General features: G+C 44.5%; 1 protein-coding gene and 1 pseudogene across 1 annotated transcript; one reads left to right on the forward strand and one right to left on the reverse strand.

The window, feature by feature from the left end:
• Positions 1-158: 158 nt before the first annotated feature.
• Positions 159-12,774, reverse strand: LOC125511569 (flavin-containing monooxygenase FMO GS-OX-like 2). The gene is made up of 7 exons (XM_048676977.2): positions 12,100-12,774; positions 3,356-3,426; positions 3,099-3,260; positions 2,510-2,592; positions 2,266-2,419; positions 570-746; positions 159-464 (listed from the first exon to the last, which is right to left on the reverse strand). The coding sequence occupies exons 1-7, from the start codon at positions 12,647-12,649 to the stop codon at positions 279-281; spliced, it is 1,383 nt and encodes a 460-aa protein (XP_048532934.2). The 5' UTR covers positions 12,650-12,774; the 3' UTR covers positions 159-278.
• LOC147973961 (uncharacterized) lies at positions 4,833-6,927 on the forward strand (annotated as a pseudogene).
• Positions 12,775-15,792: the final 3,018 nt, after the last annotated feature.

The following is a 15,792-nucleotide window of genomic DNA, read 5'->3' on the forward strand; positions in this document are numbered from 1 at the left end:
CCATCCCCCCTGTCCGATCGTCATATGCAGGGATGATCACGATCTACCGAAGAGTAGCTGGGAGGATTTATCACACATGCATTGAGGGCTGATACCTATTGTTTCGTTTCATCTCGACTGAGGAGCGCTCCGCGAGTTTGCTCTGCTGAAAATCGATATGGAAACTGAAGTAGTTGCTGAAACAATTAGCCAGCCAATATAAATAATGGGCAAAAGCCAAGATCGACCAAGTGACTCGAAGCCAAACAATCCAGTATCTGCTATTCAATATTGATCGGTCAGAGGCAGGAATGCTTGCTGAAATCCTGATGCGCCTGTGGCAACAGGTGGTCGTCGTCCCATTCATCACGGTAGCTGTTCGGGCGATCAGCCAGGTTCTTACACGTTGCAACGAACATGCCCTTCCTCCACCCTTCCATCCTCCCCAGCCCGCATTGCTCCGCCACCCAGTCCTCGTACTCAAACTACAAACGCCCAAATCATGAGTGCGTCTTGGACATGGGGTTAGAAGTATCGATTGATTATGCATATGTACATGGATGAATGCAAGTATGTATGCATATACGTACCAGATTGCCTTGTCCCAGATCATGAGTGCGTCTCTTGGGGCATCCGCGAGCTTCCATGTCCGAGTAGAACGCATCCACATCCCGCATCATGGCCTCTTGTGATGGGAGCTCAAGTCTTCCCGATAGAACCCCAGCCACCCACTTGCTTTGGAGCTGAAACACTAGAAAAGGGATCGTCTGCCCGGATGGACGGTACATCAGTCCGGAGATATCAACATATGCAATAATTAAGAGCTCTTTTACGGTACCGGGTAATGAATACGGGCCCTCCATTCTGGAAGATCCAACAGCCCAAAGAGATATATACTGCTGGAATTGGTTTAGCAGTATAAAGACTGCACTGCTCGATCAACGTAAGCGGTATATGTGATTTGAGGGCAACTCGGGAAGATTTTTAAGTTTCAGCTCGTCAGATTGAGACGCCCCACGCATTCTCCCTCGGCGAGCCGATCTCTCGTCCCTTCCTCGGCCAGCCTGTGCTCGTGGATCAGGCGCTCGACAGCATGGCGCAGGTCTCGGCAGTCGGCACCCGACGTCTCCTGCCTACACCGGATGTGAGGGCAGAATGGCGCAGCTTCTCTTCTTCGGCAGGCCGGATGTGAGGTACCCTCATCCCACAGGTGACAGGCGCTGACAGATAATTTAGTGTTCACCTTTGTAGAGAGTTGGCCATGTCCAATGCAGATTTAGGTTTTAAGCCGCACCACTTGGTTCAGGCTGTTGGCAATTTTAGTGATGGGTTTGTTAGTTCCTAGCAGCGGCAGCTAGCCCCTTGGAAGAAAGTTTTTGACATCACTCGGTTTCTACGATGCAGCCAAGTATGGATAACTGAACTTCTAATTCATAACAAGGCGACGGACGTTCGAGGCCTGTTGGAAGGTTACGGATTTGTGAGGCTACAAAAGAAGCATGCAGATAGCTAGATATGGATGGAGTGAACTAGCACGGCGGCGGTGAGGGGGAGTTAGACGGCCGAGGCGTGCAATATGGGAGACTGCGCGTCTGGATTGAGTCGGCGGCATTTTCTCTCGACAGTCGACAGCCATGACAGATTCCAGATACAAACTAATAACAGTTTGGTTTTCTTTTAATGTGAAAATTAGAGGTCTAAAATACCCTCAAGAATTGAACGGTGAGATTAGGTATATATTGCTCCCTTTTCCGTAGCAGTATAGGGTACCATAAAAAAGCTCTTAATTAATTCCATATACTGAATTATTAAACAAGCTTAGTCAAGGGGATGTCTATCCATCACATGCCTACAATTATTTAAAATACAAGTTCCCTTCTTTCAGATTTGCATCTCGCCTAGCTGATGTTTTACTTCTCTTTTACTTTTATTTTTTTGCTTTTGGCAAGTTATGCGCTGGCAACAATGGACTGTTCAATGTGGGTCATTTAGCTACAATGTGTCTATGCTAGCCCATAATACATAATGTTATCCATAAGGATAGGATTTCTGGAGTAGTTTTAGCCTCATTGAAAAAAACAAGTATATAACATAATCTAGTGGAAACAATTAAAACTTGCACTAAAGTTGCATGATTTGAGAAGTGCAAGTTTAGGCCAATCAATGTGCAATTTTATGTGATTGAGGTTTTGCAAAAAATTCAGGCAACTCAGAATTGGCAAATCCGCTAAATTAATTCCCAAGTTGGCGAAATATCAAATTAACTTAAGGAGTTGATTGACCAACCCTGAAGGGCAATCCGATGAAGGAGATGTGAGGAGCCAATATTGGCGGGAACACGTGCTTGTACAGCGGGCCCACGCGGTTGTCGTCCACAAAGATTGCACCGGCCAACTCGCCGTCGTCGTCGCCACCCAGGAATGGAAAGCTGTACTTGTATCTGCAAGCAAGCCAACAATCCGTCAACGCAATTAGCATAAGCGATCCATCCATCATCTGAGACATAATTTCACAATCAGTTGTAACGTACCCAGTGCAGTGCAGGATGACATCAGCTTTGATCCTGCTGCCGTCTTGGAACACCAAGCTACCATCTTCCTCCGCACGCTCAATCTGCAAAACGTTTGCATTTGAACATTGTGCGAACATAATTCTAAATAACTAGCTAGGTGATCCTCGCTAACATGTTTGTCTTACAGATATTCAGATAAGTCACCTCAGCATCTAACCATGCAGGGGGAAAAGCACCACCTTAACATATGCAATCATGCGTGAGAAAAGGTATGTCATGATATTCATATTTAACAAATATCTTGAAATTATACAACAATCAGAGATACAATAAATTACTCCCTCCGCTCCATAATATAAGATCGTTTTGCAAGTTGTTTTAGCTTGCAAAATGATCTTATATTACAAGACGGAAGGAGTATATATATATATATATATATATATATATATATATATATATATAGCCTCATAATAATATCAATTTTTCATGTTCTATAAATCAAAATCTTACCGAAATATATATGTGTATATTATATGGGGTATCATCTAGGTATATTAATTTCTTTTTAAACAAGTGTGTAGTATAGTATATAATATATGGTGGGTACCGTGCAGGAATGGAGCCACAGGTTGGCATGGCCAGTGGCAGTAGTAGTGTCTATTTGATAAGGAGGTTCCGATTTCATGGCGACGTGGACCTCTTTGGCCACACCGGCGATGTCCCTGGAGATGTCCATGCCGCTCGGCTGGTACCCTATCACCATTACAACCTAGACACCAATAGTACAATAGTAACTAATTGTTAGCACATTAATCACGATCAAATAATAACAATGAACAGTAGTATGCATTCTGTACGACGCACCTGACCGCGAAATCGATCAGGCACACGGTAGTTGTGGCTGTGCATCTGTTTCCCGGGCCAGCAATGGATACCTACACTACGAAATTGTACGTCAGCAAATCGGATCGACCGGTGAGATGCAACGGTAAATTGTTGGAAGCTTTTGCCCCCTCGAGGGGCTTAAGACAAGGTGACCCATCGAGTCCTTACCTTTTCTTGTTCGTGGCTGATGAGCTGGCTAGCTTGCTTAACAATGAGGTTACAACGAATCTCTTCTCCCCTTAAAGATTGCTCGAGGGAGCTCAGGAATATCAAATCTCGTCTTTGTGGATGGTAGCTTACTCTTCTTCAAGGCCTCAGTTGTGCATGCCACGAGAATCAATGATGTACTGAACTTATTTCAAAAATGTACCTGGAAGCTCCTCAGTCCAAGTAAATGCTCTTTTTTTTTACTGAAGCTTGCCCATCACGAGTCAAAGAAGAGATTAAGATAATCTTGGGCATGGAATCCTTCTCATTTGAAAGTAAATATTTGAGCCTGCCCACGTCTGAAGGAATAATGAAGAATGACAAGTTCCAACCAATCATGGACAGATTTGGGAAGAGGTGCAATGATTGGAATGAGAGGATCATGTCTCAGGCGGCAAAAGAAGTCAACATTAAAGCTGTCGTCCAAGCATTGCCAACATATGTCATGGGAGTGTTCAAGTTGAACATAGGCTTTTGTAAGAAGTATGAGAACATCATAAGTGCAAGGTTCATTGCATGACCAAACTTAAAAGGGATGGTGGTATAGGTTTCCGTGGCATGCATTTATTCAACCAAGCCTTGCTGGCTAGGCAAGGTTGGAGACTTAGCCAGAAACCCAATAGCCTCTGAGCTAGAGTGCTAAAGTCCAAATACTACCCACATTGAAACCTTCTGACACATCGCAAGCCTAGGGAGGCATCAAATTTGGCCTTGAGCTCTTAAAAAGGGGTATGATTTGGTGAGTGGGAAATGGAAGAAGCTTTCAGATTCATAGGGACCAATGGATACCTAGAAAAGAGGGGCGCAGAACTGCGGAATTTATAAGGAGAACGAGGCTTCGGTGGGTTAATCAACTAATTTTGATCCAGATACAAGTGAATGGAATGTTAAGCAACGTATCTACCACGACAGAGTTGACGTATGGGTTCGACCAGGAGTCCACCTCAAACCGAAGCTATAGACTAGGGTAGTTGTGATTCTCTCTTATCTATTGTAACTATCTCTATTTCTCTAGTCTATCCCTTGGATCTCTAGTCAAGATCCCAACGATGTAATCAACCTCTGTACGCTATGCGGGAGTTGCACCCCGACCCTATATAACACGAAGCCGTCGCCCTAGGCAGGGTACGACTTTTATCTCACATTGTAATCAGAGCCTACCTCTTCCATCTCATCTATTTTCTCCATTGCCAGAAACCTCCCACCATGGCCTTCTCCGGCTCCTCCAACTCAACCCTCTCCGGCCAGATCACCGAGCGCCTCACCCACACCAACTACATCCTCTGGCGCACCCAGATCACGCCGCAGCTCCGAGGTGCTGGTTTCTTCGGGTATGTTGATGGGAGCGTACCCGAGCCGGCCAAAGTCGTCGTCACCAAGGACAAGGATGGAAAGGAGGAGTCCATCCCCAATCCTCTTCACCACATGTGGATCCGAGAGGATCAGCAGGTACTGGGAAATCTCCTGAATAACCTCTCGAAGGAAGTGCTCGTGCAGGTCACCTCAATCGTCCATGCACACGAGCTCTGCTCGGCGCTGGCAAAGATGTTCTCGTCGACCTCGCTGTCTCGCGTCAACAACATCCGGGCGGCGCTCACCAACGTGCAGAAGGGCACACAGTCTGTGGCCACCTTCTTCGCGCACATGCGATCTCTCGCTGACGAGCTCGTGGCGGCCGGCAAACCCCTGGACGACGACGAGCTCATCTCCTACCTCATCAACGCCCTGGACATGGAATACCAGCCGCTGGTCTCTGCCCTGGATGCTCGTGTCATCCCAGTCACTCTTGACGAACTGTTCGCTCAGATAAGCAACTTCGATCAAGGAGTGGCCCTCTTCCAAGGGGCTGGGACCGGTGGTGGCTTCAAGTCATCGGCAAACGTCGCCACCCGCGGGCGTGGTAGTGGTTCCCGCTCTCGCGTCCCTCCTCGCGGGAAGAGCAGGGCCCCTGGCGGGGGCAACACCAGCGGCAACAACAACGCACGCGGCGGCGGCCGCCCCTCCTACTCCAACACCAAGGGCGGCCGGCGATCGAACGGCTCCACCAACAAATCTCACCCTGATGCTGTCCGCTGCCAAATCTGCGGTAAGCTGGGCCACTCTGCCAAGGACGGTTGGTACCGGTTTGATGAAGATGAAAACTCATCTCAAGATGAAAAGGTGGTCGAGGCTGCCGAAGCTTCCTATGGCGTCGATACAAATTGGTACGTCGACAGCGGTGCTACCAACCACATCACCGGTGAGCTGGAGAAGGTGACCATGCGGGAAAAATACCGCGGCGAAGACCACATCCACACCGCTAGTGGAGAAGGTATGAAGATTGGTCATATTGGTCACTCAATAATTAAAACCCCTCATAGGAAAATCCATCTAAAAAGAATCTTGCATGTTCCTAGTGCCAACAAAAATCTTTTTTCTGTCCACCGCATTGCCATTGATAATCACGTCTTTCTTGAATTTCACCCCTTCTTCTTTTTGATCAAGGATCAAGCAACGAGGAGGGTGCTATATCGATGTAGATGCATTCTTGGGCTTTACCCGTTGATCCCGGAGATTAGAAGATTCAATAAACAAGTTCTTAGTGCCACCAAAGTGTCTTCAACACGGTGGCACAATCGATTAGGCCATGCAGATTTCTCTTTAGTTGAGTGTTTTGTGATTCGTGTTGTTGGGGATCGTGATGTTGAAACAGTTTGTGATTCGTGTCAAAGGGCCAAGAGCCACAAATTGCCTTATCCAATTTGTACTAGTATTTCTACCAAACCTTTGCAAGTCATTTTTTCTGATGTATGGGGGCCTGCTCCCTCTTCTATTGGTAGACATACATATTATGTGAGTTTCATTTACGACTATATCAAGTTCACATGGATCTATCTCCTTAAGAAACGTTCGGATGTTTGCCAAGTTTTTCTCAATTTTCAAGCTCTCTTTGAAAGAAAATTTGATAGTAAAATCCTTGCTCTCCAATCTGATCGGGGAGGGGAGTATGAGAAACTAAACTCATTCTTCCAAAAACTTGGCATATCCCATCATGTTTCGTGTCCTCATGCCCATCAACAAAATGGGTCAGCCGAGCGCATGCATCGACACATTGTCGATGTTGGGTTTTCCCTTCTAGCCGGCGCCTTCATACCCCTCAAATTTTGGGACGAGGCTTTCTTCACCGCTGTCCACATTATCAATATGCTACCTAGTCGTGTAATTAACAATGAAACTCCCATGGAAAGGCTATTTCACACCAAACCAGACTACCACGTCTCTTCGCGTGTTTGGGTGTGCCTGTTGGCCTAATCCTTGTCCCTACAATGATCGTAAACTCACGCTTAGATCCAGACCATGTGCATTCATTGGCTATAGTGCTCAAACACAAAGGTGTCAAGTGCCTTACATTTCCACGGGTCGCGTTTAATCTCTCGAGATGTCGTGTTTGATGAAACAAAATTTCCTTTCGCCAATCTTCACCCCAATGTCGGTGCTCTCCTACATCAAGAAATACCTCTTCTACCATCTAGTTTCACCGGCGTTGATCAAGGGGGAAATGATTGTGATGATCAACTATTGACTAATCCTCATAACCGTGCTCTTGAGTCTTGTGCTGATGCAGATGCAAACGCTGAAGAAAATGGTGAAGAAAACGCTCAAAAGGGTGCACAACACGCTCCAAATGAGCGATATTTGTTGTGTCGCTCGACGGGAGACAAATTCGGCTCGAGATCGATGCCTTAGCAGCGCGCTAGCGAATCCTCCACGGGATCCGCACTGCGGCAGGGCGTCAGCGCGTCGGATCCCGCGTCCCCTGTGCGGTGCGGCAGCAGCTAGCCAATTGCCGCCACGCGGGCCTCTCCAACTGGGCCAGCCACGGCCTCCACTCCACGCCGATCACCCGACGACACGTGCCAGCCCCCGTCTCGCTGGCCAGCGGGCAGACCCCGCCACTACGTGCGCCGCCAGCCAGGTGGGCCTCCAGGCGCAGACTTTGATGCAGACATGGGGTTCGGTGCTGATCCCACCAGACCTACCACGGGCGCGTGATCAGAGGCAGATTCGCCCAGGCCCACGCAATCATTGCGCCATGATGGGCCTGACACGGATCACATGCGCGCCGCGGGATCTTCTGCTCCAACAAATACGTCCACACCAACCGCAGACGCCATAGAAAATCCCGTCGCTACAGGAGATATCACATCGGGAGCACCAGCCCTGTCTGCCTCGGGATCGCCATGACCAGAGGCTGGATCTTCCGCGGAGGGTAACAGTGTGGCCTCTCCTGCTCCTCCGCGTACAAGGCTACAAAGGGGGGTAATTCAACCTGTTAATTATAAATAGATAACCAAATTTGGTTCAACTTGATCCACAGGTGAAACAGACACTCTTGATGAAGCGCTTGGTGATGTCTGGTGGAAAAAGGCCATGGAAGAAGAATACATGGTACTTCAGAAAAACAGACCATGACATTTAGTTTCCCATGGCAAGGTAAAAATTTAATTGATTGCAAGTGGGTTTACAGAATAAAGAGAAAGTCTGATGGAACTATAGATCGCTACAAGGCCAGATTGGTTGCAAAAGGCTTCAGACAACGGTATGGTATTGACTATGAGGACACATTTAGTCCCGTTGTAAAAGCTGCCACTATCAGTCTTCTGCTGTCTATTGTTGTGTCCAGGGGATGGAGCCTTAGACAACTAGATGTACAGAATGCGTTCCTCCATGGCATTCTGGAAGAGGAAGTATACATGAAACAACCTCCTGGGTTTGAAAACAAGAGTAAGCCTTTTCATGTGTGCAAGCTTGATAAAGCCTTATATGGACTGAAGCAGGCTCCCAGAGCATGGTAGTCACGTCTGAGTCAGAAATTGCAAGCACTTGGCTTTACTCCCTCCAAGTCTGATACATCTCTGTTTATTTACAATAAGTCAAATACATCAATATTTGTGTTGATTTATGTAGATGATATCATTGTCACAAGTTCATTAGATGAAGCTGTGGCAGGGCTGTTAAAAGATCTAAGTGCTGAATTTGCTCTCAAGGACTTGGGAGACTTGCATTTCTTTCTAGGTATTGAGTTAAAGAAACATGAAGATGGCCTCCACCTATCTCAAGAAAAATATGCTACTGATCTAGTAAGAAGAGTTGGTTTACAAGGATGCAAACCTTCGTTGACTCCTCTCTCAAGCACAGAAAAATTATCACTTGAAGAGGGAGTTCTCTTGAATCAAGAAGACAATACTAGATACAGGAGTTTGGTAGGGGATCTTTAGTACTTAACCTTGACTAGACCTATATATCTTTTGCTGTCAACAAGGTCTGCCAGTTTCTTCATGCACCCACCACAGTTCACTGGACTACTGCCAAACACATTGTGAGATATGTAAAACATACTGTGAACCTTGGTCTTACTTTCAGCAAGTTATCATCCAATCTTGTTAGTGCATTCTCTAACTCATGATGTGCTAAGAAATAGGCTACGATATCCAGGTCAAGCACTGAAGCAGAGTATGAAGCATTAGCAAATGCTACAGCAGAAATTATCTGGGTTCAGTCCATGTTAAGAGAACTTTATGTGAAGCATACCAGAATTCCATGTTTATGGTGTGACAACTTGGGTGCCACTTATTTATCTGCTAATCCAGTGTTCCATGCAAGAGCAAAACACATTGAGATATATTTTCACTTTGTCAGAGAAAGAGTTGCCAACAGACAATTGGAAATTCGGCTTGTTCATTCACGAGACCAAGTTGCAGATGGCTTTACAAAAGCATTGCCCACAAGAAACTTTGAAGAGTTCAAACGTAATATCAACTTAACACAGTTGTGATTAAAGGAGGGTGTTAAGCAACGTATCTACCACGACAGAGTTGACGTATGGGTTCGACCAGGAGTCCACCTCAAACCGAAGTTATAGACTAGGGTAGTTGTGATTCTCTCTTATCTATTGTAACTATCTGTATCTCTCTAGTATATCCTTTGGATCTCAAGTCAGGATCCCAACGATGTAATCAACCTCTGTAAGCTATGCGGGAGTTGCGCCCCGACCCTATATAACACGAAGCTGTCGCCCTAGACAGGGTACGACGTTCTCTCACATGGAACACAAAGTTCATCAACCAAAATTTCCAACCCTTTGATGCGGACACTAGTAGAAAAAGGGCATTTAGTCCCGGTTCATAAGGGGCCTTTAGTCCCGGTACTGGAACCGGGACTAAAGGGTCTGTACTAAAGCCTCCCCCTTTAGTCACGGTTCTAACTGGAACCGGGACTAAAGGCCCTCCACGTGGCCGATGCCTGGAGGTCCACCTTTAGTCCCGGTTGGTAACACCAACCGATGCTAAAGGGAATTTTATGAATTTTTTTTGAATTTTTTTTTTGAATTTCAAATTTCTGAATTATTTTAACCTCTAATCTCTAATCACCCCTCATCACTGCTCAATTTAACCTTTAATCTCTAATCACCCCTCATCATTCCAAATCATCTAACTTCCCGAACGGTCACCCATCCTCTCACTACTCCAGCCTGAGCATGCTTAACTTCCGGGTTCTATTCTCCCTCGTTTCCAAGTCTGCACTTGTTGTTTTCCTGACAATAGTAAGATGTCAATCCTATTAACCCTCAGGAATTTAGTTTGAGCATGAAGTCACACATTTCACTGTTTGAGTTTGAAACTATTGTTCTAAAAATCAATAATTATTTAGTAACACTAATATTTCTTCAATAAGTAGTTTGACCACAGTTTGACCATAGTTTGACCACAGTTTGACCATAGTTTGACCATAGTTTGACCACAGTTTGACCATAGTTGACCAAAATTCAAAAAAACTGAAATAATTATTTAGTAACACTAATATTCTTGAATAATTATTTAGTAACACTAATACTTCTTGAATAAGTAGTTTGACCATAGTTTGACCAGATTTAACAAAAATTCAAAAAAAAAACTAAAATTTGAGCATAACTTTTTTTCCTTTTAGAATTTGAGGATTCTAAAAATTGGCAAACAGGCCGTAGGCGGTCTCCATCAGATGCGGATTTTCGTTCCGAACATTTTGATATATTATACGTTTTTTCCGACATCGTATACAAAAGTTATAGCCGTTTTACATTTTCCCTACATTTTTTGCAAAACATGTCCAAATTTAAGTTTTTAAATTTTTCTAACTAGTAGATGTAGTAATATAACTACCTCTCAAAGGATTTTATTTTTTGAAGTTTTTATCATTTTCTTTTGATTTTTTCAAAACAAAAAAGGCGATCCACCAGGGGGGGTAGAGTTTGAAAATGGGACCTTTAGTCCCGGTTTGAGACACAAACCGGGACTAAAGAGCATCGCACCCTTTAGTCCTGGTTCGTGTCTCAAACCGGGACTAAAGGTCTAATCTTTAGTCCCGGTTTGAGACACAAACCAGGACTAAAGGGCATCACACCCTTTAGTCTCGGTTCGTGTCTCAAACCGGGACTAAAGGGCTCAGGTGAACCGAGACTAAAGCCTTAGCCGCACGAACCAGGACCAATGCTCACATTAGTCCCAGTTCGTGACTGAACCGGGACTAATATGAATATTGCCCCATGACCAAAGCCCTGTTTTCTACTAGTGAGAAGAGATCTGCAAAATGAGAATTCCCTCAAATATGGTAGAGGACCGTGTAGCATGGCACTATGAAAAGCCCCGAGTCTTCACTGTCGAAGTGCATATAAATTGGCATATGAGATTAAAAAACAATGCTACAGCTGCTCTCTGTAGCTCTTCTAGGGATGCGGGTGATAGGAACATTTGGGAGCTGATCTTTTTTTTTTTGAGGGGGATTTGGGAGCTGATCTGGAAAGCTAGAATTCCTAAGAAAATCAAAATCTTTGGCTGGCGTGTTGCCACACAATCCCTTGCCACAAAAAACAGAATGCTTCCAGGAGAAGAATTGTCAAGGAGAACATGAGGATTGGCTTCAGATGTTGCGGGATCCACAATCTAAAACTAACAGAAATAGAACTCTGTTGCTACTCTGGCAAGCTTGGCACCTAAGAAACAACGTGGTGCATACTGCATAGGGACGGAAAAGATACCGTGTCAGGATCTGTGGTGTTCTTAAACAGGTTTGATGAGCATCTAAATGAAGCATCGCAGAACACTGATACTGCAAAAAGAAAAAAACTCTTGGTCCTTGCACACTTCCAGATTGATTGGCTTGACACTAACCATTGGTCTGCTCCAGAACCAGGGGTTGTGAAAGCTGAAATCTGACGCCGCCTCCTTCTCTGAATCTGGTGACAGATATGGATTGGTGCGGTAGCCAGGGATCATCGAGGTCAGTCTGTATGCCAAAGCATTGATCGTTGCTCAACAGTGGAGGAAGCCGAGACAGTAGTAGCGCTGATTGGCTTGAAAGAATTAGTCAAAGTTTACTGGTTATGAGGTAGTCCTGCAGGTTGACACTGCTGTCGTCGGACGGGATAATCGGATCGATCGGAAGTACTACGTACTACGATCAGCAGCGAGGGATAGAATAGATCGGGCGGAGCTAATTACCGGCGATGGCGGCGACGCGCGGCTCGGTGAAGTGGCCGTTGCAGACGACCACGGCGTCGAACACGTCCTCCTCCAGCTCGCCCTCGGCGCCGTCGGGCCTCCTCGAGCGGTACGAGACCCTCCAGCCCGCCGCGCCCGCGCCATCGTCCCTGCTGCGCCGGACGCTGACGACCTCCGTCTCGAACCGGACGAGCCCGAGGAGGTCGAACCACCGCGCGAACTCCTCGAGGTACCGGAGCACCTCCGGGTGCCCGGGGAACCTGCGCGGGTCGGCGGAGGAGCGGTCCGCGACGAAGGGGAAGTCGAGGAAGCCCATGGACTCGCGGGGGAGGTTGGTGCGGAGGGACGCGTAGAGGCTCGAGTGCGCGCCGCCGGCGCCGAGCGGGTCGGCCGGGTCGGCGGCGTTCGAGTCCTCGTAGCGCCAGGTGCCGCCCACGGCCGCGGCGCGCTCGAAGACGACGGGCGCGTGGCCCTCGCGCCGCAGCTCGCGCGCCGCCGCCAGGCCCGCCGCCCCCGCGCCGATCACGGCGACGCGGGAGCGTGATGGCATGTCGGAGGAGGGGGGAAGTCGGTGGTGTGCTCTGCTCGCGATCTTCAGCTTCTTTCGGCTGGCATCGCAGTCGCAAGACGAGGAAAAGTCGCGTTTTGCTGTCTTCACAGCCGCCTTCTTTTCTTTCCTTTTTGATTGATTGATGACGAAAAGCAATTTTGGCTGAAGAACTGCCGTCACGTGCTGGTTTGTTATTCTCGCACGTGGCTGTTCTAGGGTTTTTTTTTCTTTGAGGTTCCTGTTCTAGGCTTTTAATTCTGCACTTTTCATGATTTTCACACATTTGTTTTTTATTATGCCTCTGGTCGTTTTTTGTAGCCGTCTGATCAGCACGAATCTCTGTAGTTCGAGGCTCCTCGGTCTCGCGTACCGGGTTGTTTGTGCCAGGTTCCTTTTGCTTTGTTGGACTTTTCTTTTATTTCGGGTTTGCGGGTCACCGATGTTTGAAGTAGAAAGTAAAGAACAAGAGAGTTGAATGAAGATGATTCATTCGTCTTTATTGATAATAGAAATGGGGTATTTATAGCCAGACGGAAGTACAACGATGTTTGACGGTCAAGTAAACACATAGTTACTTAAGAGCCAAGGAATTACATAGTTGCCTTGAGAGCCAAGGAAGTACATGATTGCTTGAGAACCAAGCAACGTATCTAACAATTAACTTAATCCTAATTAGCTTGATTAATAAGCAAATATTCTATTCTGAACACCCCCCTTTAGAACGCCTCTTCTTTGGTATATCCATCATCTTGACAAATTCTTTGAATAATCTTGAATGTCTCCTTCAAAAATCATGTGAGAAAAATATGAGGAGAATAGTGCAGATATGTTGCTAAAGCTCCTTTAAACCTAGCAGGAAAAATAATAAGGAGAAATGATACAACATATAATGATTATTGTCTCTTGATAACTCATATGAGAAAAACCTTTGAAGAAGGAGAAAACTCATCAGTGAGTTTAGAGAACAATTAATATGTCATGAGTACTTTCTTTAAAAAAACTTAATAGGGAAAATATAAAGTATGACATATGATCTTTGAGAAGATATTGCCTCATTAAAAACCATTATGAGAAACTTTGAGAGAAAACTCACAAGGGAAAAGAGTGCGATCTGATATGCCATTGAAAACTCCTTTAAAACTCAGTGGGAAAAATATAAGGAGAAAATGATATGACATATACAGGCACTTGTGTTCATATTGTCTCATTAAAAACCTTTCATGAGAAACCATTAGGGAAAAACCTCATGAGGGGGAAAGGAGTACAATATATGCAATCTAATGATTGTAAACATGTTATAGTTTGGGAGATTATTCCCCCTGAACTTTGGAAATCCATAAGATGTCTCATACCAATTCCATTGACATGATCATGACATTGTGAATAATCTGTTGGATTTTCACAGTATTTTGTTTGATATTGTTTCCTCACTTTCTATAATTTGTGAGGATAAGTAATTTTTGAGCAATGTGTTGTATGATATTGCTCTTCATATAACCTATAGGTATTGAGTAACACAAGTGGTAGCGTCTTTATAAATCAAGTTATGTGATTCTGATGAATCTCAACCACGTGATTTTGAGTGTGGTTAATCATTTTGCTAAGCCATGCATCTTTTGCAATGCTTTTAGATAAAGCAATTATGTCGGTCATGCATATTTTGGAAATAGGGAAAATCATTATGATCTTTGAGAAGATATTGCCTCAATAAAGCCCATTTAGATGACTTCCATATGCAGTCTATTCTAGCAAATTCAATCATTGATATGGCATTGTTGGGATCAAAGAAAGATCCAATATCATTATATCATATGATGGTCATATCTTGTATTTCCTGGTGGAAATATCCAAGATTTATTGTGAGCTTGAGATTTAAGCTAATATTTCTTATATCAGCCATATACTTTTTGTTGGGGGTTGCACGCTGAACAAAGATAGCAAATATAGTGTCAGGCCTGACGTAGTTTGCAAATTATATGAGTGCTTTGACATTAGTGAGATATAGAACATCAGGTCCTGATGTCACTTCATTATCACCCCTATTTACAAATGGATTTGTACCTTATCAGGGGTAGTATGACCATATTAGATCTCTTTTATTGGTATGATATATCCAAATTGAACTTCTCGTATATGTTTTGGATATATGTAGACTGATATGTATTCTTGAGAGAATGCTCAAGTTGTAAGCTTAAGCTAAATTTGGTTGAATCCAAATTTTCTGTCCAGAGATGATTTTATGTATTTTTACGTCTTTTAGAGACATTGATGACGAAATCATCGAAATACATTGAAGTGATGTAAGGAAATCAAAATTTTATTTTCTTTATTAAAGCACATAAACAATCATCATTATTCGAGTAATCCTTTTGAAGAATGAACCCATTTAGTCAGCAGTACCATATAATTCCGACTATTTCAAGTCATAGAGTGACTTATGAAGTTTTACACAAAACTTGTTGCGATTTACCTTTGGATTTGGAAGTATAAGCCCTTCAGGGACTTCAATAGAGATTTCCAAAATGAGTGATCCATATGAGTATGTATTCACTGGATACTGCATAGATATTATTATTATTTTATTACCAATGATATTTAGTATCAAAACATAATTCCACTCATATCAAGAGGGTATGTTACATCATAATTGATGTCGGGTCTCTGCGTAAACCCTTTTGCTACAAGCCTCACTTTCTCACCACCTCATTGACTTAGTCTATGAATGAGAAGTTTTTAGTATTCCATAACACTGTTCAAGATATCTTCCGATATTCCGATAAATCGGCCGATTTATCGCTTATCGTGGTCTGACCGATAAGATAAATCGGCCGATAAATCAACCGACATGGCGATAAATCGGCCGATATGCTGATAAACTGGCTGATTTATCCCTTATCGTAGGTCGATCTATAAGTTCCCGATAAGCGATATCCCCAACATTGTTCCATACAGAAGATACTTATGAGAAGTAGGTATTACTGCGGTAAGTACTACTTGTTTGCAGAGTGAGTACTATTCTTCATTACTTGCTTCCTTTTATGTGAACCAATATGAGTGCAAGAGGCACTCTACCATGGATTTTGGTTCAGGGCCCAAAAGGTTTTAGCAATTTGAGAAAAATATATGTCGACAAATGAAGTCTT

This window comes from Triticum urartu, chromosome 5A, assembly GCF_056163025.1.
Source record: "Triticum urartu cultivar PI428250 chromosome 5A, HENAU_Tu73, whole genome shotgun sequence".
Lineage (NCBI taxonomy): Eukaryota > Viridiplantae > Streptophyta > Magnoliopsida > Poales > Poaceae > Triticum > Triticum urartu.

Bases quoted from the DNA above. Each gene is read 5' to 3' on its own strand.
- LOC125511569 (XM_048676977.2), bottom strand. From the start codon at position 12,649: ATGCCATCACGCTCCCGCGTCGCCGTGATCGGCGCGGGGGCGGCGGGC. The intron at 2,420-2,509 runs GTACGTTACAAC...GCTTGCTTGCAG, and splicing joins GTCATCCTGCACTGCACTGG to ATACAAGTACAGCTTTCCAT. The intron at 747-2,265 runs GTTGGTCAATCA...CCATCCGGGCAG, and splicing joins TCATCGGATTGCCCTTCAGG to ACGATCCCTTTTCTAGTGTT.